The 27917-nt window shown below is 34.3% G+C and overlaps 1 protein-coding gene and 2 non-coding genes across 3 annotated transcripts; 1 reads left to right on the top strand and 2 right to left on the bottom strand.

The window, feature by feature from the left end:
* Positions 1 to 78: 78 nt before the first annotated feature.
* Positions 79 to 26580, top strand: LOC125054493 (protein KIAA0100). The gene is made up of 38 exons (XM_047656425.1): positions 79 to 247; positions 486 to 612; positions 681 to 977; positions 1164 to 1415; positions 1650 to 1808; positions 2078 to 2167; positions 2567 to 2728; positions 2833 to 2980; positions 3707 to 3871; positions 4235 to 4407; positions 5165 to 5468; positions 6272 to 6610; positions 7669 to 7858; positions 9383 to 9551; positions 9917 to 10039; positions 10739 to 10977; positions 11546 to 11718; positions 11847 to 12011; positions 12688 to 12888; positions 13649 to 13842; positions 14106 to 14221; positions 14613 to 14760; positions 15212 to 15439; positions 16108 to 16308; positions 16580 to 16693; positions 17062 to 17257; positions 17922 to 18110; positions 18537 to 18697; positions 19193 to 19354; positions 19809 to 19961; positions 20394 to 20510; positions 21267 to 21487; positions 21818 to 21917; positions 22462 to 22603; positions 23259 to 23479; positions 24299 to 24495; positions 25092 to 25203; positions 25859 to 26580. Exons 1-38 carry the CDS (start codon positions 189 to 191, stop codon positions 25919 to 25921), a joined length of 6570 nt encoding a protein of 2189 aa, XP_047512381.1. The 5' UTR covers positions 79 to 188; the 3' UTR covers positions 25922 to 26580.
* Positions 22031 to 22102, bottom strand: Trnad-guc. The gene has a single exon. It is a non-coding gene; the product is annotated as a tRNA-Asp (tRNA).
* On the bottom strand, positions 22668 to 22739 carry Trnad-guc. Its single transcript has one exon. It is a non-coding gene; the product is annotated as a tRNA-Asp (tRNA).
* Positions 26581 to 27917: the final 1337 nt, after the last annotated feature.

The following is a 27917-nucleotide window of genomic DNA, read 5'->3' as shown; positions in this document are numbered from 1 at the left end:
TGTCAAATGACAATTAACATAGTAATGTTGTTGGAATTATAATGAAAAACAGAAAATATTTGTAAATTGTAATGTGTATACGGATTACGGGAAAACGCCGATTAGCGAGATGCTAATTTATTGTAAAAATATATTTTTTATTTAATTACCCAATATATAAATGAGATATTTTAAACAATTATAGTACAATGAATTTTATTTTGATTTTATGTCTGGGGTTTATCATTATTTACTCTTGTGTTTCGTGGTAAGTATCGCTCTAAGTGTTTGTTTTGCATTTATTTCCTAAAATGATTGAGGATTATTGTATTATGTACAACTATTCTTATTCAGTCTTCACCTAATTAAATACATACTTGGCAATATAAGTTTCTATGGTACATTTTTCAGTTTTTATTATAATTATAAAATCCTATTGTTTCCTCTTAATACATAGAATACTTTTTATTCATTTAATAAAAATATTATATATTATTTTTTTCTAGGTTGTTACCAACACTTCTATCATGGCTATTTAAACGGAAATATCATATTAAACTTAAGATTGGAAGTATAGCTGTACTAAAACTAATTTTGCGAGATGTGAGCTTATCTAAGGATGGGTACTCTGTTGTAAGCATTTATTACATAGAGAATATTTAAGGATTTCTTTCTATTTATTAATCGAATTATGTTTTTAGCATATTGATGAAATATCATTCCGTAGTAGTTGTTTTAACTCAGAGATCAACAAACTTGTCTCAGTTGTAATAAAATCTCTAAAGGTAACAAATAATGCAGAAGAGAAAAGAAATGCAGTTGTAGAGACCATTTTAAAACCTCTCCTCTCAAAACAAAATTCTTACTCACGAGTAGAGAATTTGGAAACAGAAGTATCTGGGCAGATAGAAGATCATCAGCATTATTCACTTAAACACCAAAAGTTATTGGAATTCAGAGATAAAAAACTGCCTCCAAGTTTAATTATGTTTGCACAGGTATACTTTGTTTCTGTTATGTATCTTACTTACTTCCACTCAACCAATAGTAGGGCATGACAAATATAAATACTTAAAAGGAAATTGCTAAAAAGAATTAGATATATATTATTTAAAAAAATATATATATATAATGCTGATAAAATATATTTTTTTAATACTTTCATTTTCATCATATTTTTTTAGTTTATGGGTGTACATATATTTAATGCCTCTATCACAATACATGACTGTGGAAATGACTGGTATCTCCATACAACAGCATCAGAGGTTCATGCAGATGGAGCAGCTGGAGGCCCAGCTCGAGCCCTGGTCTTCTCAGCTAATATAAGTGATGCTAAGGCTAGAATAATTTCTGGGAGAAATGCTTTAGCAGAGGCTGCTGGTAGTATTCTTGTGGAAGGCACTGTTAAAGCTGACAGTCCTTTAAATGTTGAGGTAGAGTTTTATTATATGGTTGTAGAAATATGCTTCTATTATGAAATTGTATCAATTTACATAACAAGAACCAAAATGTTATCAATTATATGGTTTTTAATCAAGAATAAGTTCTTTAAACATATGCTATCCTAATACATCCATAAGAAGTGATTTGAGTGTGTAATTGTAGCATCAGTCTAAAGTAGAGATTATCTCAGCCCCTCATCAAATTTTGTATTACATCTCTTTCAGAAAATACATACAGTGATAAGTAATCCAACAGTGGTGCTACAAGATGATCTGTATGACTTTTTACAAAGAAATAAAAAGACCAAGTTAGTGGCTCCATCTCCTCCTAGTGAAGATCACCTAGCTACACTAATACCTAGACTCTCTCCTGTTATTCCAAAGGTTTGTTCCTTAAATATTGTTGTCCTTAGAATATCTGTTTTTGACTACACGCAGGAACTCTACCCCTGTAAGATACATTTTTGTCTTGTTTACTATTTTTTAATTTTATAGGCAACGTAGATGATGCTTTTTAAACCGGTTTGAACAATCTACCTTCCTGAAGAAAGATTGAAAAAAATATTACCAACTAAGCCATCAGTTAAATAAATTCAGTGGTAATTTTTAATATAGGTTTCTTAATGGAATTCATTTTCATTTTATTTTTTCAGATTCTAAGCCTTAAAATTGGGCCTACAAGTATTGGATGTGTGGATAATCTCACTAAGACTAAGTTTGAAGTATCTTTACAAAGTTTACTGGTGAGTGGGAAGTTATATTACATATTGTCAAAAACCTACTAAGTTGGTTTTGAAGAAAATCTCTGAATTTTAACCATTTTATATTTTCTTTACATTATTACCTGTATGACCGGCTATATTTGATTATGATAGAATAACTTTGAAAGAAAATGTATGTAAAATAGTTTGACTCTTGATTTTATTTTCCACTGTGTTTTATGTCTATCTTTATGAAGACTAGCGGCCCGTGCATATTTTAAAATATTTTGTTTCTCAAAGATAAGATAATCATACTCATGGTAAATTGGTATGGTAGGTTTTGAGTTATTGTTACACAAGTATAAAATTACTTTTACTTAAAACTGCACTATTTTTTAACCAACTTTTTTAATAAAATGTAATAAAATATATATTTGTTAGGTAAATTCCCGATTTAGTGCAGCATCAGTAGCGGTTAGTGCTGTCGGTGCAGAAGTTATGAGACTACCCCAAGTTTATGTCGCTCTGCAGGCGGACGGTTTGCGGCTGTCTGCCAAAGACAGTACATTAATATTTTTAAATAAAGTCAAGCTGGATGCCAAGGTAAGTGAAATAGATCACTATAATTTTTATTCAATTACGTGAAAACTTTTTTTATTATTAACAATGTTTTTTATTTTTCTTATTAATAAATTTTTTATTTGCAGCTTGAAAAAGGCACGCTAAATCTTTACCTCATAATTAGTACTTTGAACGTCACATACGAGCATAGTAACGTGTTTTTGTGGTACTCCAGTATATTGCAAAGAATAAAAAAGGCAAAGGCCATGAAGTTATCACAATTTACACAAAAAAGTAAGTGGTTTTCATAGATTTTTATTTTCCCAGCGATAATGTATTGTTATTTTTAATATATTACGATCATCTTTACCTAAAACAGTCAATTAATTATCATAAATACCACTTTTAAATCACTAAAACACTGCTGTATAGTTTCATAAACTATATTCTGTGACATGATTATTAACATTCCAGAGAACCTTTGTCACAATCCCGAAACAATAACTATTTAGGTTGACCGGCTACGGTTAGAGAAAACGACAAATGAAACCAACATGACCATATTATATTGATAATAATTTGTCTTATGCCCCATATGTTTGGAATTTCATATACAGTTAACCTCTTTTCTTAGGATAAGAGACGGGACTTATGCTACGCTAAGTATAGCGGGCCATAGACGGACCGCATGTTGCAGTCAAGACTGACTGCAATATGCGGTTTGCTCAGGAACTGCTCGAGCGGTCCGTGTATTGCGAATGTGAATTTAGTATGAAACTGCAGATCGCCGTGCGGCGACCGCATATTGCAGTCGGTCTTGACTGCAACATGCGGTCTGTCTATGGCCCGCTTAAGACTCCCGAACGTCAAAATATGAATAATTGAATAATTGTTATAATACTGCTAGCTGATACTGTGCGAATAGTTGGATTGGGACATATGGGAGTGAGGTCATGCTAAGTCTCGACCTTGCACCATACACTTAACTTTTGACGTAAATATATTTTTTGTACCAAACAGCATGGAACGCTGAAGCGTGGTGGTCCCGAATGTCACGTAGCTGCGCGTTACAAGGTTGCGCGGAGTTGCGAAGTGTATTAATACGATGTGGCCGCGATATTGCTGCCTTTGGAGCTGGATGTAGTGGGCTTAAAGTCAAGTTTGATCAGCTGCTGGATACAACCGGTAAGCGAGATTTTTACTCTACACTCAAATTGATAAGTAATTTTATTGGAAATCAAACCACCGTTATCTTTACGAATTATGTTTAAATAATGAATTCATGCAGTATTTTATTTTAATTTTGCTATTTTAAATCTATGCAAATCTGGTATTTGAATTTTTATTAATTTTATTAATAGGTGATGAACAAAAATTGTAAATTTAAAACATGCCTATGTACAATTTGCGCTGTAAATTTAAAAAATATGTGTTGCTTATTTATTATAGAAACTTTGGAATCCAATGGAAACAAATAATGTTAATATAAAATAATTGATAGATAAATAATTTATTTATTAATTAACAAAAATCATATTCTACCTATAGAAGAAACGTATACCTGTTGCGGTCGTCAATGGAGCGCGGAGCTGTTAGTGGACGGCGGCTGGGCGGGGGCGGGACGAGGGGCGGGGCCACCGAGACGAGCCCATCATTGGGGCTCACACGTGCTTGCTGTTGCACTTGTTAAGTGGGCCTCACATGCGCCTAGACAGTCAAAGGTATAATAAGTTTGCGAGACGGAGAACGTATTTGCCGTACACAGTCATCTTGGACAAATAGTGTTACTCTCCAATTCTAGGCTTCTTGCATTGGATTTTCATTAAGAATTTCCATTAAAACATTAACAACGACGACTTAGCTATAAAAGATCGTATATACCTTTTTTGATCACACAAATATTGATGCATATATATTATATAATATTAATAATTTATTTATTTACGCAGACAATCATAAGGCTATACCGCCATAATGTTATTATTGTTATAGTAACAATATTGTCCTAAATATTGATGTAAAATATCTATAGCCGCACGTAAAACCGATTTCTGGCGTGGCGACGCGATATATATATATATACAATCATATTATACACGCTATATGATGGTATATGTATATATATCGACCAATTGTCACAGTAATACCGTCCTCAGAGGCAACATCGAATATAACTATTACCGAAGTCACTGATTAAACGAATTAAGTAGGCACGATTTGAAATAAATTCGTAAATTTTTGTATTTAATGAAAATAAATGTTTATTCAATAAATAGTCATCGTTATCTGGAAAAAAAATCGTAATATTTTATTTTATCATTATGACTTAGGATAAAATAAAATTATTAATAATTATTATTATTAATAATTCGACTCACTTTTACAAAATAATGTCGATGTTTCACTATTGCCAGGCGTCCCGTGACGGCTCACATTTTTTATATTAGTAGGGAGGTATTTATTCAATTTATTTACCAGGTGGAAGCAATGATGGACTGTCTGCGATTAGAATGGAGCCCGTCGCTCGCGCAATCTATACTAACTTTCGTTGACTGTATGAACGAATATAGAGGGTTTATAGAGAAATCACCTACAGACTCCACACCGACTTCCCATGATATCACTATGAATGTGGCTCTATCGCACATTAACCTGTTCCTCATAGTCAGTGATACAGTTTGCTTAATGACGAGAATCGATGCGGTAACTTTTGAGAAAAGCAAAAATAAAACGGGGGCTGTGGTTTCTGGACTGAAGATGGTGGAAATCGTTCCGTTTCAAGGTATAATAAATGATGTATTAAATTTTGTAAAAATGTTTTAAATCTCGCAGAATGGCGCTGGCCTAATATTTTACCAGAATTAAATACAATGTAAGAGCAGTGTTGGCCTAGTGGCTTCAGCGTGCGACTCTCATACCTGAGGTCGTAGGTTCGATCCCCGGCTGTGCACCAATAGACTTTCTTTCTATGTGCGCATTTAACATTCATTCGAACGGCGAAGGAAAACATCGTGAGAAAACCGACCGTCTTAGACCTAAAGAGTTGACGGCGTGTGTCGGGCACTGGAGGCTGATCACCTATTTGCCTCTATTAGATTTAAAAATGATCATGAAACAGATTCAGAAATCTGAGGCCAAGACCTAAAGAGGTTGTAGCGCCACTGATTTATTTTTTTATACAATGTAAGAAAAGTCTAATCTCTCTTATACGTCTTTCGTCCGTCGTTCCACAACTGAGCGCTTCTTAAGGCAATTTCTGCCGCCCACCACCACTATGTGGAACCAGCTGCCCACTGAAGTATTTCCGAACCAATTAGACTTAGGATCCTTCAAGAGCGTACCATTTATTAAAAGGCCGGCAGCGCGCTTGCGAACCTTCTGGCAGTGCGGGTGTCCATAGGCGGCGGTATCAATTAACATCAGGTGAGCTTCTGCCCGTCTGCCTCATGTAACATAGAAAAAAATATATTTTCAAGGGCTAAAGTTCGCGCATGTTCTTTTATTGGGAAAATGTAAAAACTGCTGCGTATCTGTCGGCCAAATTATTGGCCTAATACCAAATTATAAAAGATAAGTTTTTTGCAGGCAACGTACACTGTCACCGAAGTGATGAAATACCATCATCGTTCTTCCACGTGAAGTTAGCAAGGATTGAACGCGTACCGAACATCGAACGAAATTCTCTTCTGCTAGATTTTCAATTCTTAGAAAATGTTGAGTTTGAATGGAGCCCTAATTTACATCTGAAGATTTTAACATTTATTAGAGCGTTTAGAGGGTTCAGGCATGAAATTAAAGACAGAAGAGAGAGCACTGGTGTTTCGCGAAAGAAAGAGATGGCGAAGGATTGGAGAGTGTCGTTTAAGACTGAAACTAATTTAGGTTTAGCGTTGTCTAAGGATAATAGTATGGTGTTTTCAACAGGTGCGTATTTACTAAGCTTTCGAACTGATTAATCTTAATATATATAAATTATGTGTCACGTTGTTTGTCCGCTATGGACTCCTAAACTACCGAACCGATATCAATCAAATTTGCAAACCGTGTGTTCTCTTTTAAGTTAGATCAAACTGATCTAACTTAAAAGATAGGATAGCTTACATCTCAATTTATACCCGCAATATTATTTTATTGCAAAATATTTGTTTATTATTTGATAGTCACAATTCTAACAGATGGCGCTGTGTTTTAAGTACCAACGTTTCACATAAGCTACAATTTAATGGCATAACCACGAGAAAAGCATGGTGGATTGGTGTTCTCCTGCCGTTTCTCTTGAACAGTTTACTACTATGTAATATAAAAATATCTTAGCCACAGCAATGCTTGGCCGAGTCTGCTAGTTTGATATATAATTATTAAATCTGTTGTCGGCTACCGTCTGCCATATTACCCTACTTCTGTTGGACTTTTAGGACAACCTGTATAACAATTAAATATTGCAATTTGATAGTGTTTTGGTTTTGTTTATTCTGTTGTTAAAAAGATGTCTGCAAGATAGGATTTTACGTCAAATATAATAATCTCCCAAGACCTGTTTTAATTGTAATAAGTACTAAGTACTTTTTTACAAATTCTATATAAAAATTTTTTTTGCATTACTTGGACTCTAACCCTCTGTAGGTGTTTCTTTTTCATAGTTCCACTTTAGGGTTGCCTGGAAGAAATCGCTTGTTAGCGATAAGGCCGCCCGTTGCCTTATAACTTTTGTAACCTTTTTTTTTATTTTTGTTATGTGTATGTTTTTGATTAAGGTAATAAAGTATAAATAAATAAATAAATACTGTCAAAACCGTTTACGACATCGTTTAGAACAACATGCCGGTTATATTGACCGAAATCAAAGGTCCCGGCTGAATTCTATTGTATTAGGTTCTTAATAACAACGTCGGCTGGTACGACTATCGGTTTTACGACCAAATATGAGCAGTCCCTTCGATATCGTTATAAAAGATTTTGACTAGTTTTATTTGAAATTTTAGATGACATGACGATATCATATGACCACGAAATAGGCCTGTCAATAGTCTGGAGTCACTTGAAGATGATTTTGAATGGGGACGAAATAGTAACCATAGAGGGATACTCCCAGGAACGTGTATCTGATGATCCTGATATACGAATTGAAAGAAAGGCAAATGACGGATTCGTGCTCTCGTGGAACAAAGTTTGGTAAGAAATTTAAAACCTATTTTCACATTATTCTAGTAGCAGTAACGTATAAACTGGGAGGTAAAGGTTCTTTTTATTTTTAATTATATCCATCTGCAATTATGAGATGATGAGATAAGATGTCATGTGGAACATAGTGTAATGGTTGCAGCTCCTTACAAACGTTGTGTAACAAAAACATAGCGATTAAAAAGAGTGGCGTCTTTCCGTTTTACGCCCTCGATCTGAGAACTAGCACTAAATGTAAAGAAGCATTTCATATACATTTCTGTTTTTGACGTTCATATGTGTACATTGTGTTACCTATAAGTTTAAATGATTTTTGACTTTTGAGAGATAGTTTGTTTGTCGGTAGAAATAGCACGAACTACTGAACAGTGGCATTGGCAATATTGACATTTTTGACCGTTATAATGCAGAAATTAATGTTTTTTCGCGAAATTATCGCGCAGGTTATAGCTATTATTTATAGGATTAAGGGTTTGTTTCACAATGTCTGGATATAGTACCAAATAGCTATGCAACACATAAATTATTTGGAAGATAAATTGTGCTATTTGACACTTCATCGGACTCATAACTTAAGATGGACTTTATGTGACGAATAGCGCTATCTGACAGTCGTGAAACGCAACAATAGTGTTTATCCTACCAATAAGTAATAAATAGTTAATTTGGAACTTATGTAGAACTTATCCGTACATTGTGAAACAGACCCTAAAAGTTATAAATAGTGTATTTATAAGGTGTTGTCCTTATAGGTATTTTGATAAAAAGTTAACTGTCTTTAAGTATATAAGAGGTCGTAGAGTCAAATAACGGACGGTCTTTTCTTTCAATGTGAGCATTTTACACTTGCTTCTAAGGGGAAGGAAAACATCGTGAGATACCGGCTTGGACCCAAAAAATTTGACAGTGAGTGACGGGTACACAAGGCTGTTCACCTACTTGGCTCATAAGAAAAATAATTCCTAATTTGGGCTGTAAATGGTAATGAACAAAAAATACTGATATTATTGTGAAAAAGCGTGGGGCGCTCTGTGCCATATTTTTCGTCTATCGAGCAACCCACGCTTTTTTACAATAAAACCATTATTTTTTGTTCATTACCATTTTCAGCCTAAATTAGGAATTATTTTTCACTTTTTAGTTTGATGTGCTTTAAAAGCGTGTTTTATAGTTTTTTTTAACTATATTTATTTTCCACTTTTTAGTCCTAGCAGCAATACGTGTTGTCTCAATTTAATCGTATTGCTTTGTGGGCTTAAAAAAAATTCATTGTTTTATTATTATATTGTCGCTGATTCTTTATAAGTGTACAAAGTTTGAATTAAATCTGTCCGTTTAAAGTGGGTCAAAATCGAGTCCGAAGGAGTCGGTTACATACATACATACATACAGGTGAAGTTAATATAAAGCGTGTAAAAAAAGATTACGAAACAAATATAAATATATTTAGTTCCAGCTTTATATATATTTAGTTCCAGCTGTACCAAAAAAGTAATTGTAATTATGGTATTACAGGGCCGTCAATATAGAATCAATCCGCGTGATATTCCCATACAAGCACCGATTTGCTGAAGCTGTTCAAGGAGATTTTGTGTCCCTCTTCAAATGGTTAAAACACGTACACGGCATTAAAAAGAAATCCTTTACGCTGGATAGTCCATTGCCAAGTGATCTTCATATAAAGGTAAATAGAGATAATGTTACGTTTTAAGAGCATTTAGTACAGTAATCCCCCTGGTTGGGGACGGTCTGTACTATTGTACTATTGTAAAACAGTTTTTTTGAACATTTCAAAAACTAGGAAGACGAATTTAATAATAAAGTTATTTCGTTTAATTTTATATACTAAATCTATATAAATTTCACACTAAAGAAATATAACTTGCGAAATCTCAGCGTTATAGGTGGAAAATACCGCGTTATATACAAAATCACGATATAAAACGCGTTATAGGGCGAATCTGTAATGCGAAACTGTATATGCGAAAAAATACATTTTTCAAAATCAGTTCAGTCGTTTAAACATTAATGTTTTAAACTGTATTTTAGATCGATGAAATACTTATTGAAATGAGTGATGACCCATTCGAAGTCAAACTTCGAGACAACTACGAGTTACTCGAAGATGAATACAAGGAAAGTCAGAAGCGGCGAACCATGTTGGATGCAAAGGTAGTAAAAATTGTTCCAAAAATTATTTGATGCTCCTGAAATAAATAAAAACTTACCATTCATATTAATTCGTACAAATACTGTGTCAGTATTTGTACAGACAGACATAAAATCACTAATATATAATAGTCGATGACTATATTTGTTTGTTGGTGATATTAAAAGAAGCGTGTGTATGCAGGAATAGGCCAAAGTTATTTGTTTACATAAAATATTCATTTTACATCAGATCCTTCTACAATGTGAAAAATTTAAAAAATCACGTGTGTGAACTTATGTACACTCGTTAGAAGTTATACTTCTTTAGCTTAATAATTTTCTTCGAGCACTTTAGAGGGACGTTACCCTCTTCGAATTCCATTTTTCATGTCCATTTTAATGGTCACTTCCAATTGAATCAATATAATATGTACTAATCATGATATTTTACAATAAACACTATGTTTTTTATCACATAGGAACGGGTTTTCATGTATAGAAATCATTATTTTGGTTTAAATAAACACTGCAATTTGTCGATAAAACAGAGCAAGCGCCAACCTGTTTTACCGACGTTTGAACACATATTCAGGGTGTCGGTGTGCGCGCGCATCGTACAAATTACTCTCATCATTTTTCCTAACGCGCCAAAAGAAGTATAACTTCAAAAATTTCCAATTAATCCGTCAATTTCAATGTGGTATGTTTCCAATTTCCCAGGTACAAGAGCTATGCAAGCCCCACCTGTTTCTCCCAGCCGGAAAAGTGGAGGAACTATACTCCGCGCTTCGGCAAAAAGACGCTCAGATCTACGTTCAAAGATGTAGGGCTGCGCCCCCGCCCCGCAGTCGCCTCGTGGCCTGCTGCCTATCAGGCTTCTCGTTGTTGGCCCTCGCTGACCCATCGATGCATGGAGCGCAGAATGCCACCCAGAAGCTGAGGGAGATCGACGCTGATAGGTGAGATTGCAGAGATTTTAGATGTATGAGATAGAGCACTTCTTTCTGCACCGCACATATATACGAAATTATTATTGCAAGTTTCAAAGGATCTGTTAATAACTAGCTAGGTTTATGTTTAGCTTAAAGTAATATAACAGGAGTAGATATATACTCGTTTATTCATTAATAGGTATACCCTCTCAAATATGGATGTCACTCTTTTTTTTTTATGGCTCTGGCACGGTTTTGTGTATTAGCCAGCGTCAAGTATAAGATTTTTTATAATTCGTGGTTTGCCTTAGAACTTCGACCATGTTCTCCATGTAATTTTAAATTAAATTAAAACTTGCCCTTGAACCGGGAATCGAACCCGTTACCTAGCTGCCACTTAATAAGACCGCTAGGCTATGAGGCCCCCTATGCCACTCTTTTTAGAAAATCGCAATTGACAGTTAATAAAACCTTTTTAAACAATGCCACACGATTCAGTTATTATAATCAATCATCTAGAGCCAAACATTGAAATTATTCTTAAATATCCCTTTCAAATGATTAAGTTAATCTTAATTTAAAAAAATAATTGCAGTCCCTGGCCGGAAGAGGGCATAGAGTTCAGTACTCTCTGGTGCCGAATGATAAACGTATCTGTGGTGCTATGGCAACTGCGACTGCGCGACTTTCCGCAGCCATTGCTTAGTATGAGTGAAATGCGGCTTTGGGGCACCATGCTGGCTGCAGAAGAATCTGCTCCTCCAAGAGGTAAATAGACATATAAAGGTTCACAAATTGTTTCAAATACAATTATGTATACGTGAAATTGTTATTACCGTTACATGATGCTCATAATCTTACGTACATACATTTAAATATATTTAATTTTTTTTCAGCCGTTCGCACAGTAGTGATAGACCAAGGTGCCCCGTGGGGTGAGTTTGAGCTAGAACGTAGCATGATGCCGCTGAAGTGGTATTATGATTTGTGCTGCGAAATGACGGAATATAGCTACGCTTTCGGACCTTGCTGGGAGCCTGTTATTGCCCATTGTAATTTAGGTAAAGTTACTTTGACTAAATAATATATACATAATACTATATTATTTAATATGTTTATTATATACATACAATGCGAAAATATTTGAAAATTTGATTGTTAATAAAATAGATAGTATTGTCTTTGATTGACATAACCTTTACACATTTAAAGAAAAAACTTTTTAACCGGATTAAAGTTATGTATTATTACAAATTTACAATTATTTAACATAATTTTAAATTTATCCGACGTTTCGCGTGCTTTACAGCGTGCGTGGTCACGGTGACTGAAGACAAAAGGTGTTGGATGTCAAAAAGTATCACAGCTGTAGAGAAAGTTGCATTATCTGTATTTATTTCCCCGGAGACTATCGTCGATACCAATATATACCAATAGTTAGATACCAAAGTTTTTTCTTTAAATAAAAAGATGCCAATCAGCTGATATTAAAAATACAGATTAATATAAAATACCGTTTATTTTAATTTAAAAGAAATGGAGTATTTTATTTATTTTAGATATTGATTATTGATAATACAAAAGGTGTCCAAAAATAACAGACTGAAAGAGAGACATCGTGATAATCTTTACTTTGCTAGTTATGTAAAGAGACATGAATGCTTAAATTTTTCTGTTTAAGAAAGAGTTTTTCGACAGAATTACCAGGAGTCTAAAAAAGATTTTTTTTATTTATAGCCTTCGACCAAGTTTCCCGTCCGTCCTTGGATCCATCGGCACCTTTGACTTGGTGGGACAAAGTACGTCTTCTTTTCCACGGACGACTCACTCTCAACTGCAGTAAATTCACGTGTCTACTCCACGTCTCCCTAGACCCTTATAACACTACAGAAGAGATGGAGGTTACTTGGAGTGACTTGGTGTTAGACTGGACCAATGGTACTTATATTTTATTAAACATTGGTGTGATAACTTAATTTCGCTCTATCATTTATATGTACTCTTACTTATTATAAGTTTTTTTTAAATCTATTTATTGGAACTGGATACAAGTCGATTAGCCGAAATCTTCTAACCATAGTATGGTTATTTTAAATTTGGTTACTATATAAGAATAAATTTGTGTGCTTATGTTATTATTGTGTTTTTTTAAGTTGTTGAAGTGAAAACTTCTTTTGCATCGTTGAGATTTGAATGTCGATGAATAGAAAAGGCGACGGTAAAAAACTTTAAATTTTAATATAGTTTTCTTTTCAATAAGTTTTTATAATTAATTATATGTACATAAAATTGATAAATTACATCTAATTTTATAATTGAATTAATTAAATCTCTTATTTAATTGTTTTGCACGTCTATGTATTTTCTAATTTAAAGTTTATACATTGTATAATGCTTCCTATCTCATTTTCTCCCACGTTAAATCTTATGAATTTATGTGTCTGTCTCTTTTTCGACTTTCAAACTTTAATCATTGTAGTTTTTATCAAAATTAATAATTGATATTAATCGTAAAAAATTAAAATTAAATTCCTTTCATTATGGTGAAACGAAAATTTTCAAGGAAGAAAATTTAAAATTTTCTACCACGTGTGAACTGCACGTGTGTTTTTACTTTTGGTCTCCATGAACTAAGGCTGAGCCCCAAATAACCAATATAGTTGATATTTGTTATGAAATATATTATGTATGGTTACAGGCAAGTTAGGATTCCTGGGTGAGCTAAAGGTCTTCGTTCGTACTGCCAGCAAATATGACGATTGTCGTGTATTACGTGTTCCCGGATTGCGGCTCAGTATAAAACTGGGTTGGCAGTGTGTGGGTGATCCACGGGACCATCACGCTGTAGCCCCTTGTGCGCCAACAAGACTACCAGAATATTCTAGTAATCAGGTTGAAACTATAGTTTTATTATCAGAAAATACTCATCATATTACCAATCTATTGATTTTCTAAAAGTATTTATTAATTTGTACTCTGTCTCGATTAAGAGGCGATCTTTTACTTTTTAGTTCTAGATCAAATAGAAGATTATCATAGTCATTAATTAAAAGTAATAAATATATATATATATATATATATATATATATATATATATATATATATATATATCGATACATCCCAAACGTGAGCTCAAATATTTTGTGTTTTCTCAGGAACATGACTCATATAGAGCATTTCGCTCACAAGGTTTGGATCTGCACTTAAGTATGGACACGAAGCCGATGGAGGATGATGGACCGGTTTTACTTTTATATGGCAGCACGCTTAGGTACGTTGGTAAATACACAAATTACTCCATTTTTGTCTATGCCTGTCAATGATATGTATGTTATAAGTAAAATGGATTTAAAAAAACCCAAGATTATATAAATAAACTCCATAATAAGGGAGCGTTCAAGTATTACGTAACGAATTTAGGGGGGGGGGGGTTGTCCTCTTGTAACGTTACGATGCGGGGCGGGGATTAAATTACGCGTTATTGTTAATATTATTTTCGACATTCCAGTACTTTACACCACATAATGGTAACTTTTAGGTATAAAGAGTCACTGGGTGGTCACGAAACGTTTTACTATTGGGTACAGAAAAACGTTACCGCTCGTTACATGGGGGGGGGGGGGGCAATAATCTCGCGTGATGAAATACAAATATTTTAACAGGTGGTTTGAAAGCCTGAAGCTGATTTTGTCTGGTACTACTCGACCGACCCGCCGTGGACGTGTGTTCAAAAACATGAAGCCGAGGAAACCTCAGCTATCGCGACATTATCGAAATGTCGCTGTCTCGCTCACTTTACACAACTTACAGGTATAAAAACTATAATTGCTTTATTTAATGTTGGTAATAATTCATTCACTTCAACTGCTTGTCAATATTACATATACTATACATGTAAGAAAAGTAGGGATGCACATGTCAAAACATACTGAATCTTTTTAAATAACCCTAAGACTGTTCCTTCAGGTGGAATATATGTGATAGAAGTCAAAAAGGATTTATCGATATGAATTAGTTCCTCATTTTTTTTTTACAAATACGCAAAATATATATACTCTGGCAACCATGTAAAATAGTTCCATTATTATTTTAACAAACAAAAACTTGCACGCGTTTGGTTAATTTTATTCAAATAATGATGATAATAAAATCGATTCATGAAAAGGCACGCCTAGTTGTGCGAAGTAGTGCGTTCGTGCGTACGTCTGTTAACGGGGTGTGGTTTATGATGTACATTAATCTTACTAAACTAATCTTTTAGGTGTTTTACTGGTCATCATCGTCAATGCAGCGTGGTATAGAGATGTTAGGCGTACGTGTGACGTGTGGTTCTCGTCACCGCTTGTCACTTGTACCGGGCTCTGATTCGCTGATACGACGCGCACGTGCCGTCTGGGCAACATTGTACATGAATTGCGACCTTAACGACGTAGAGATATGGCTCAAAACACCGGCGCAACAGGCGCACGAGGAAAAGGCTGACGATGAGGTGTGTTACAAAGAATTTTAGAATTTTGTCATTACAATGAAATTAATAGCAAATGATCTGTGTTTGTATATATATATTATTATATATAGGCATCTCAATTGTATGTAGCTCGTTATAGAACTTGTAAGACTGTGTTCATTTAACATATAACTATTTTAGTCTTATGATTTTAATTTATTGAAGTATATAAGAGTGCTATTTGACTGATATTTTTTTTTTTAAGAGTGTAAGTTTTCTAGCCGAGTATTTATCGCACTAACATCCAGGTATGAAAATATTCAAAGCGTCTTAAGTAAGTCTGTAATTTTGTGTCCATACTTTATTTATTTATTTATAAAAATAAAATACAAACATTTATGTGACGGTACGCCCGTGCCAAGTGTCGAGGTACACGGTGTCTTTTAAGTTGACTTTATGTTTGTACGAGTCGTTATATATACAATAAAAGTAGAAACAAATAAAGCTAAGAAGATTATGAATACTTGATTCATTTTGTTAGTTACTTTTTCGTGTAGTGATTTTGGTAAGGAATTAAATTGTGAATCATAATGTTGAGTGTTCTTTTTCCTTAAAGGTACATACATATTTTTGTACTTTATGGATTTTTAGCGTCACGTTGCGTGTGACATTTACGTACTAGTTTTGAACGAAGTCACTTCACTTTTCAGAGAGATATGCTCTGCCCTCCTGCTATGGAGAAATGCTATTGCCTGTCTGTACGGCGTGTGTCGTATGGGCGCGAAGCTAGCGGGGCTGGTTCGACTCCTGCGCCTACGCATCGACTTGCAGTACACGATCTACGTGGAGCCTGGACTAAACTTAACCGGGATCTTGCATTTGCTCTTATCGATACGTATATTAAGACACAGGTAAGTGTTAATGAATAATATTTCAGTGCAAAAAATATAGCATATTCTAAAAATATTTGAGTATTCCTAATTATTCTATCTTAATGCGAGTGGCAGATATTACTTAGCCGCTGAAATGTGCCTGCCTAACGGGATACGGAATTTCATTCAATTTTCATTTGTATCAAATGTTTACACTTTAGGGACGAAACGGTTAATTAGATGAGATTTTGGTTTTTTATAAGGGGATTTGATTAAAAAGTAAAAAACCTATGTTATGTGATCTTTACAGCAATTAAAGAAAAATCTATCTACCAAAGCATTGAAGGAAGAAGAAAAGCCGACAACATCGCCTAAACATCAGCGAGATACCGACGTAGTATCGCCACCGCCTGCCTCGACACAGGTAATTGTTATATATCGAGATTTCTATCAAAAGAGATGGTTTTTGATAGCTGGATGTTTGTTAATGGATTACAGGATTTATATTTGTTTATTTATTTACTTCTATACTATGATTGTACTATCTACGACCACTCATTTTCCTACGTCAATTATTAAATTGATTACGGCACATTTCGTTGTAAAAATTAGTTAAAACTATTCGAAATTGCATATCCGTATCACTGCAGGTCAAAGGAGCAAGGGTAAGAAATGTGGGTACTCTATCGCAAATATTATTTTTCATTGATATACTATTTTTGTAATACTATTATTACTAAGCAAGTGTTATATATGTTGTTTTAATATGAGTAAGCATTTGTATACTTACAGGGGGGCAGCGGTGGTAGCGGATCATGCGCGGAAGGTATGTTGGCGGCATTAGTGGCAGAGGCAGGTGAGGCAGGGGGTGAAGCACCCGTCGTGTTCAGTGACGAGTTGGCCGGGGCTGAGGGAGACGCCCCGCCCCCACACCCACCTCATTTGAGGCATGTGCTGGATGACGATACTGCGCATACTGCGTGTCTCAGTAAGTTCATACCTAAAGCAGTACATGTATTTAGGTTCACATATTACAACACGCTGTAATTACATTTTTTATACGCAGAAGTTAGAAATTATTGCTATCTCTTAACAGAGATCTTTCATACTATGCACAAATTTCCCCATTAATAAATATAGTTTAAAAAAACTATAAAACACGCTTTTAAAGCACATCAAACTAAAAAGTGAAAAATAATTCCTCATTTAGGCTGAAAATGGTAATGAACAAAAAATACGGGTATTATTGTGAAAAAGCGTGGGTTGCTCTATAGACGAAAAATATGGCACAGAGCGCCCTTTTTTAAACTATATTTATTTTCCACTTTTTAGTCCTAGCAGCAATACGTGTTGTCTCAATTTAATAGTATTGCTTTGTGGACTTAAAAAAAAATTCATTGTTTTTTCGAGATAAACCTATGAAATTATTATATTGTCGCTGATTCTTTATAAGTGTACAAAGTTTGAATTAAATCTGTCCGTTTAAAGTGGGTCAAAATCGAGTCCGAAGGAGTCGGTTACATACATACATACATACAGGTGAAGCTAATAAAAGCTTGTAAAAACCATGTAGTACGAAATGCTTACCACACAAACTTAAAAAAGGGCACTGTTAAAAGATAGGATTAAAAAATCAAATAATTATGTTTCAGTTGAATTAGTGAACTCCCAAGTGGTGCTAAAAGGTTGTGAGACGCGTGGATACGTGATACTTTGTGCGGCACGTGCGGAAGTACGTCAACGTGTACGTCGCGCGCCCGCAGCAACGGCTTGGAGCGGCGCACTGTCCGCTATGCAGTACTATGCTACGGTCAGCGCAGCAGATCGAGATCAGCTTGATGGTATTTGATAGTCTTTTATTTTATTATATTCACACCTGTGCTTTTATAGAAATACACGTTTTTAGGTTTAAAACGATGTTTTTCACATTTATGTACAATCGTTTGAAATATATCTGTTTTATTTTATATTAAGTATAGTTTTATTTAATAATATTAATGTATTAATTTACGGAATTCAATGCCAATTCCGAATGATGGCTTAGTTTCTTTTGTGCACTTTTGATTACGAAATTTTCTTGTGCCTATTATACATGCGGTAATGCAATAATTAAAAAAAATTGGAATGGGATTATTACTATAACATATAAGTAATATCCAAAAAGTTTATCCAGTAGGTTGTTGTGACAACTTGTCTTGCTAGTTATAATGTTTCTATATCCTTGTACTGAAATAGTTATTGTATTAATAAACAATATTATATTTCAGAAAACATTCAATGGGTGTCAGTAGAGGAGATTGAAGAGAGATGGTCAGGTGCGGAAATTAGTACGTTGCCGGACGTCCCGCGACTCGTTGGTAGCGGCCACTCGGCTGGCAGTGTTATTGGCATGACTGTCGGACCTTCTGCTGACACTGGTTTAGCTCAGGTATGTAAATTATACTGTACATTTTTGTAAAGCATATTTGAATAAATTTTGTTCATAACGTAAAATAATTTTAAGTAAAAAATACGAGTGTACTGACTTTTTAAAGGCTGGCAACGCACTCGCGAGCCCTTAGCTAAGTAAAATTTTCGAAAAATACCTACCTGACTTTCCTCAAACTTTTATGTAAATTATACTGTACATTTTTGAATCATATTTGTTTATATCGTAAAATAATTTTAAGTAAAAATAAAGTACTGACTTCTTAAAGGCTGGCAACGCACTCGCCAGCAAAGCCAAGTAAAATTTTTGAAAAATACCTGACTTTCCTCAAACTTTTATGTAAATTATACTGTACATTTTTGAATCATAGTTGTTCCTATCGTAGTAAAAAATACGAGCGTACTGACTTCTGAAAGAATGGCAACGCACTCGCGAGCACATACCCAAGTAAAATTAAAAAAAAAATTTTTTTTATAATAAATTATTCGACTTCAGTTACAAAGGATAGTATCTCGGTGTGCTTGCGAGTTCTACTACGTGTCCCAAGAAAGTGAGAGCAGTACTAACACGGGAGCTGGATGGGCGTCTGCGCCTGAGCCATACGACTCCTTCACCCTCATGCATCACGATCTTGATGTCTGCACTAATTCATTACAGGTATTTTTATTTGTTTTTCCTTATTATGAAACGTAAAAGAGTAATTACCAATTTACTAATGGTAATAATAATTACCAACGGTAACCATGCTTTTTACATATAACATGTTATAAATGGATTTTGTCCACATCTTATAATTTACTAGTTACAGACGTTGTCTTGTACACTTGTCTTAAAAAAATTGGTAATTTCACCAAAATTGGTCCAGCCGTTTTGGAGGAGTTTAATTACACATTGATAGAAGATTTGTATATATTATTTATTTAACTAAAACGTTACATATAACTAAATAATAGCAAATAATAGAGTAAAAAAATCACTATAAACTATTTTATTTAAAACTATTGATATTGTTAAAAAAAAATCAAAATTAATAGAGTTGATTGGGTAGCAGATCTAAGTACACTTTTATTGACTTGAAGTGCCTTATCTAAAGGTATTTTATAATTTTCAGTACGCAATGTTGTTGGACGTGATAAATAATGTAGTACTTCACGTGGAGCCTGAAAGACGTCGAGCTTTAGAACGGCGCGCGCGCATGCGTTTCCAACTACAGTTGCATCGCGACACAGATCCTAGACATCTCATACACAAGTTGCAGACTCAGGTATTAATCATTTATAATTATATTGTTACAATTTACGACTCGTTATTACAGTTCCCAAACATTGATTTTGTTCTTTAGTCAAAAATATATTATCTTTGACGTTGTTATCTTTGGGAGCGTTCATGTATTACGTAACGTATTTTGGGAGGGGGGGTGTCCTTTTGTAAAACGTTATGATGCGGGGCGGGGATTAAGTTACGTGTTATTGTTAGTATTTTTTTCGACTTACACCACATAATAGTAACTAAAGATTCACTAGGTGGTCACGAAACGTTTTACTATACTTTAGTACAGTACTGTACTTGGGTACTGAAAAACGTTACGGCGAGTTACATGGGGGGGGGGGTCAATAATCTCCAAAAATTGCGTAACGTAAGACTTGAACACTCCCTTTCTTGATTTTTTTTTATAATTAGTTTTTGTTTTAATTAGGTAAGAGAGACACTGGCCCGTCTCCGTCGGTTAGAAAAGGAATATTATTTGAAGAATCGATCCATAACTGGTAACGACCCTTTAGCTCTGGCTGAGTTGAAGAGTTTGGATGATCAGGTAAGAATTTTTGATATCCAAAAACATATGGGACTTGGGGATTAATAGCGCTCTAGCGTACCACTTGAGCAAGCAACATATTGGCGATGAGGTTAGGTTATATCTCTATCTATACTAATAGTCGGTTCTAATGCTCCTCTAAACAGATCTCTATCTGCAGTAAACGATGCTGTGAAGACATGTGAGGCTGATCCATTTTATGGCAGTCTCCATGTCTTCAGGCGTAAATGCTGCTGCTATTGTTCCATCACCAATAACAAATTGCAAAGAAGAAATATTTCAAATTGCATATTTAATTTAATGTTTGTATTTCTTAATCTAGTTTATTTCATTTATTTTTATTGTATTACTTTTCTCTTTTATAATTGTAATGTGTCCCTTTAAATGTTATGCACACTTGCTTTGATGCACATGCATGTATTGTGTTATTTTTATGATGTGTGTCTGTATGTGTTTCGTTAAAATAAATAGATATAAGAGGACAGATTTATATATGTGTATGCTTGTAAGGAATAATCAACAAGCTCCCTCCTTATCAGAATGCCAAATCGTAAAATGACTGCTTCACGACTGATATGAGCGAGACCGCCGCTGCGAAAACCTCTGTGAGAGTTCGAAAAATGAGTTACAGAATCGCAAGGCTGGACCGCTTTCAAAATTCTTTCGCTATTAGAACTATTACTAAATTATCCCAGAGTAACAATATATTAATAGATTTAGTGTCTAATAATTTGAGTTTTGGAATTTTTATTGTAGGTAAATGAATGCAAGGAAACAGCATGGTCCCTAGGCGAAGAGCTAGATGCAATGGTACGCGCGTGGCGTGAAGCGGGTTGCGCTACACGCGCGCCTGCGCCGCGATCGCCGCACGCGCCGCCTCATCGCTATAATGAGATATGCTTTAAGTCTGCCCGTTGGAGACTCACTGATGCAGATGGGCAGCTGGGCATTGCTGATCTGCTGCTTACCAACTTCTTGTAAGTGAGATCTACAAGTTTACGCCATTTTTGAAAAAAAAAAATCTTTTCACTAGATACACTTAAGGCAAAAAAAAAATTATAAACGAAAAAGTTTACACTTATTTTGTTTTAAACGGTGCTTTTTGTCCGTAGATCGCGAGTTTATCTAAAATAATTTGCTTAGATATTATTAATATTTTTTATATCAAATATAACATACATTAAGAAAAAATATATTTTTATTGAGGAGGAAAAAAATTTAATTTTTCGCAATTGTTGACTTGTTTAAAACTTTTTTATAATTAAGGTTTTTGTTATGATTTAACTTTATCTTATAATTTATCTCAGGTATACGAAAACTTCCCGATCAGATGACTCTGTGGAACATCAACTAGAGTTGGGTTATGTTCGAGTTACGAATCTTCTGCCTAATGAACCATTCCCCGAGGTATGCTATTCAATACAATACAAACAAATTATCTAACGTAAATTTTAACAAGAAAAAATGCAAATGCGATGGAATAGTTAAAAATTTTGCGTAAAAATAAAAAAAAAGTGTTTCTCTCCGGCGGGGAATCGAACCCCGGTCTCCCGCGTGACAGGCGGGGATACTTACCACTATACTACCGAAGATTGTGTAAGGGTGTGCAAAATTAGGGGTTGGTTACTAAGTTAAGACATTTTTTATTCCAGAATTAATTTGATGATATTGGATTTGATTTCTATTTTTATTGGTAGAAGTAGCATTTATGTCTTGTGTTAAGGTGTAAAGTTATTATTATAAATAATAATTTTGCTTAGTCTCAGATATAATTATAATTAAAGTTAGTATGGAATTAATAAATTTCTAATTTGAACTTTGCAGTGCCTATAGCACATATTAGCACTTGATAAATATCTCTTAAGTAAATTGTCAACGAAAAGACGTTATATATTATGTTATTATAGATAAAATACTATATTTTTTTCATATAAACGATATATTAATTTAGGTCTTAGTACCTCAAGCAGCGTCTGGTCGTGCACCATTAGCTCGTCGCGCGGCGTTACGCGTCTTCTGCCGAGATCGACCACCCGTAGGCGGAATATCTGTGAAAGAACATTTTGAAGTCAACATTGTGCCCATTCGGATTGGTATGTTTTTATTGCTTAGATCAATTTAGATAATTATGTAACAAAAAAGAAATAAAAAAAAAATCTCTCCGGCGGGGAATCGAACCCCGGTCTCCCGCGTGACAGGCGGGGATACTTACCACTATACTACCGAAGATGTGAAGGGAGTCGCGAAATTGTCAATTGGATTATTCTGAGACTTCGCACGGAAAGGTAGTATGACAAAGTTTTTGAAGTGAAACTTCTTTATCGGGGTTGGAAAAAAATTTACACACATTTGTCACATTTTTCGGTTACGCGCCATCTTTTTCTTGTCCCTACCACGGTTGATCCGAAGAGATTCGAAGCCATTAGTAACAAAAATATATAATAACGATAACAATGATAGTAATACTAATAATTCTATTATAATTAATGAAATTCTGTAATAATCTTAGTACTACATAGTAGTACAGTAATAAGTTAAAATGAAATAATTGTATTTGTTTTCATGTCTATGATAATAAAAGCCTTTTGTTAAACTTTATCTAATTTAACTTTATTTAACCAATTTCTGTAAAGTTGCATATAGTAGATCATTTTTCGAAAAATAAGGTCATAAAGAAGTTTTACTTCTTACGTGTACGTACACCTAGTACACGCACACATTTTTTTTATACATTTAATACCTCCATAGGTATGACAAAGAAGTTCTTCAACACAATGTTGAAGTTTTGCTTCCCGGAACGAGATCCAGACGCCATGGAGGAAGGGGAAGAAGAGGCTGGGGAAGGTGCGTCAGGGAGAAATAGCGGAACGCTGGTCTCGAAGAAGTCGCGAAAGAAGAACAAGGATTCCAACTCTAACTTCTACGTCAAGCGGGATAAGAAGGATAAAGACGATGTTGAGAAAATGAAGGTATGTTGTTTCATTGCCATCTGTTTATAGGAATAAATAAATTCAAAAGCAGGTTATCACTCAGGTCTACTAAAATGTAGAAAATTATTTGACCCTCATATTTAGATAGCGCACGCAATTTTTGAAGATTATTGACCTTCCCCCCCATGTAACGCGCCGTAACGTTTTTCTGTACCAAATAGTAAAGCGTTTCGTGACCCATTGACTCTATACCTAAAAGTTACCATTATGTGGTGTAAAGTACTAAAAAGTCGAAAATAATATTCACAATACCGCGTAATTCAATCCGCGCCCCGTATCGTAACGTTTTACAAAAGGACCCCCCCTCCAAAATTCGTTACGTAATACTTGAACGCTCCCTATCACCCGTATTACAAAAATGTATTTGACATATGGAGTCATAGATAGCACTAAGTCTCGACACTGTATTCTAACCCTAAAAATGTATCCCGGCTGAGATTCTAGTCTCTTTCTTTACTTTTGGCTGAGATTCTAGTCTCTTTCTTTACTTTTTGCTGAGATTCTAGTCTCTTTCTTTACTTTTGGCTGAGATTCTAGTCTCTTTCTTTAGTTTTGGCTGAGATTCTCGACTCCATTTCCTTTCGGCTGAGGTTCTCGACTTTCTTTTTGCTTTAAAAGGGCGGACGGGCTCCTAATGCGTTGCTGATATAGTACCGTTTACTGTACTTTTGTCTGCCTGCCTCTCCATTTTCCTTAACCTATCATTACATGGATTAAAGACATATTAATAATTACACAATAATTTCAAATTAAATTTGTCATAGATAAGATTCCTCTGACAACTGACCTTTTAAATAGGAGCGCGCAGAGAAGAACAAACTTTTCATCTACATTAAGATTCCTGAAGTGCCCGTACGTGTGTCATACAAGGGCAGCAAGGAGAAGAACTTGGAAGACGTACGGGACCTGCCACTGCTACTGCCCACGCTGGAGTACCACAATGTCACCTGGACCTGGCTTGATCTCTTGTTGGCTACGAAGAACGACACACGCCGGTAAGAACTAAAATTTTAATATTTTTTGTTTTTATAATGAAATTGTTATACATTCATATATGTATTACATACATATATCATGCTATTATATAAGTCATCAGTAGTACGTCAACCTTCGACTCTCATCACTGAGGTCGTAGGTTTAATACCCGGCCCAATAGACTAAACAAAACACTCTCTCATACGGTAAAGGAAAATATGGCGAGGAAACCATCACGCCCTGCGCCTAATCACCAACTATTAAGAAAAATAAATGATCACAAATCAGAAACCTGAGGCCCAGAACTAAAAGGTTTGAGCGCCCATTGTTTTTTTTAATTATTTAATTCGTAAAAGGCCGGCAACGCACTTCCGAGCCATCTGACATTGTAAGAGTCCATGGGCGGCAGTATCAATTAACATCAGATGAGCATCCTTTCGTTATATAAAAAAAAGATTTTAAAACTAAGATATTTGTCGTAAATGCTACAGACAACACAAGACGTGTGTTTGATATCCGGGAAAAACAATTATTGTTTCGAGGTCACAGGCCGATTAAAATTGACGGTTTAAGATTCCGAGTACACATCACTATGAAATGAATGTTTTGTTATCAGAGTTCTGCTATCACAAGCGATTAGACAGAAATTACAGCTCCACCGACGAGCTCCCGCTGCCCCTGAACCTTTGGAAGAAGATAAGGCCAGATTACTTCTAGGAGATAGAACTGTAAGTACCCATCTATTAAGCTCTTTATGAGATAAATCATAGAAAAGGGAATAAAAAAATTATGACTTCACATAGATAGTAGACGATCTACCAAATAAATATCTACCTAGCACAATATCTATCTAGAAACAAGTTGATACCACAAAAACTAATGAACCGATTTTTATAAATGAATTTTAAGGTCGAAATATATAATTTTCTCTAATATTTGTTTTTGACTATACGCTTAAAAACTTTAATACCGGTACAATGACCGTCTAAGCAGTTGTGTTTAATTGTTGTTCTTAGTCAAATGAAAGCTATACGAAATATAAAGCTCATATATTTGGAATATCATTATAAAGAAATAATAAAATAGTAAGAATCATACAACGACTTTGACGACTCATTGGTCTAGTGGTTCCCCTGACTGCGAATCCATGGGTCCCAGGTTCGATCCGCTGAGACGAACATCGATGTGATGAGCATTTGGTGTTGTGCTTAGGTCTTGGGTGTTTAAATATGTATTTATATGTCTATCTATCTATAATATGTATGTATATCCGTTGCCTAGTACCCATAACACAAGCTTCACCAGCTTAGCATGGGACTCGGTCAATTGGTGAATTGTCTTTAAAAAAAAAACAGTTAAAATTTACTCAATATTTCTTTGAAGGTAGCTGAAAACAAGCCTCAGAAGAAAAGTGTTCCTAGCGTGTTTAAGTTCTCCAAATCATAGCTAAGGGGTAATAAATGACCACTTTCACTTAATTCCATGTACGATGACTGCATTATACATTAAGTTATTAAAATAAAGTATAAGTTTACTTAATTCTTATGTGAAGAAGTCGCTAACATTTGGTAAATATTTTACCAAATAAAAAATATTATAACCATAATGGTAGCTTTACCGTTGAGTATATATTTGAGATGGACTGCGTTAGCCTGCGCAAGCGCAAGTCCGTATTTTGGCTCTTTGAAAGTTTGAATGGTGAATACAGGATTTTATTATAAAATCGTAACAAATCGAAAATTTTACACGATGCTTTTACGTACGTGAGTAGTGTCGGGTTAGTGGCTGCAGCGACTCCGTGAGGTCTTAGGTTCGAACCTCGGCAGTGCACGAGTTCGTGTGTTAGGCACAGAAAGCTGATCACCAACTTGCCTAGGAAAAAGTGAAACAGACACATACATCTCAGACCTGAAATATTATATCGCCAATAGTTTTATTTGTAACACACAATTAGGTGCTATGCCAATGAGTGCAAACTTCGTCTGAGCGCAAAAAAAATTGGTTTATAAAGAACTCTTATTTACAAGAATTAATCAGTCTAGTTAATCAAGTACTATCAAAAGTCCCTGATTCAGATTTATTTAATTTCAAATTTATTGCAGCAATTCGGGCGTTTATTACCTATTTTACTTGGGTGCTTAGCTTTGGGTGTTTTAAACATATTAGATTTATAACTTTACCCGGTGTTTCAGAATATGAATAGAGACTTTATTTTTATTTAATTTTACATATAATTAATTAATTAATAATTTTACATACCCATGCAACAAAAATTTACCTTTGCGCTGTCTAATTTAGAATTATAAAGAGTTCTAGTATAAAATAGTATAGCCAAAAAGCCATCAAAGTGATTCTAAAATCCAGATAGACACATGATAAATAAGGCAGGGAATAAAAACCTGAGGAATCTCGCGATATACTTCAATTAAAACCTTACTAAATCATGTTTAGTGAATTGAATATATAACCGTTAAGCTTTTTGTGACTTAAAACGAAATAAATCGATCGTATTATAATTTGAAATTATGTAGCGGTAGCAGCTTGGGATATATTTATTATTAATTTATTTTTATATACCCCTCATATATTTAATGATTATTAATTTGCTAATTATAAATATCATATTAGGGTGACGCACAAATGCCCTCGGAGGCTCTAATGATAAGGTAAATTAATAATGAAACAATTATACTATATTAATGAAATTGATTCTCATTAATATGTTAAAATATTAATTGAGGATGTCTTTAGTCAATGGGTTAATATTTTGAATGTAAAATCATGAATAAAGAAATGTATGGATGTCAGTATTATTTTATTTTAAATTCAGATAAAAATATTCTGATGTCGTTTCCATTGTGTGTGTATACGCTGTAACGTGCACGTATAGGTACGTATAAATAATAAAATTTCAATACAGTGTAACGCCTATATTCATATGTGGCAATCTTGTATATTTGTTTTAAACTTATTGTTATAAAACTAAGTCGATCTTATTACAACTCAAGTACCAATTCACTTATTTATCTCTTCCAAATTGTGTTTATTATGGTAAAAAGAGATCAGAGCTTTTGGTCATAAAATTAGTCGAATAAGGTCATTGTGTAAAGTGATGACTTCGAAATATGGATAGTTAATTGGTAGACATTTGGTCATTCCTTTAAATTGTAATGTAATTGTAATATTAAAAGAAATGCATATGTAAAGAAAGTAACATTATGTTATAGTGCTTTTTCGTATTATAAGAATATGTATACATACAATTATATTTGTTTTTTTTAATATGTTACCGATTCTTATATATAGCTGTATTATCAGTGTCAAATATACATTAACGTGTAAATTAGGGTTGAATTGTGTAATTAAGACTTATCAAAGACACTATTACCTAAATACTAAATAGTTATAGGTAGCGTTTCTTATGCAATATTATAATAGCGAA

The sequence above is a fragment of the Pieris napi genome, chromosome 12 (assembly GCF_905475465.1).
Source record: "Pieris napi chromosome 12, ilPieNapi1.2, whole genome shotgun sequence".
NCBI classification, from domain to species: domain Eukaryota; kingdom Metazoa; phylum Arthropoda; class Insecta; order Lepidoptera; family Pieridae; genus Pieris; species Pieris napi.
The sequence above is the reverse complement of the archived record's forward strand: the minus strand, read 5'-3'. Positions and strand labels throughout refer to the sequence as shown.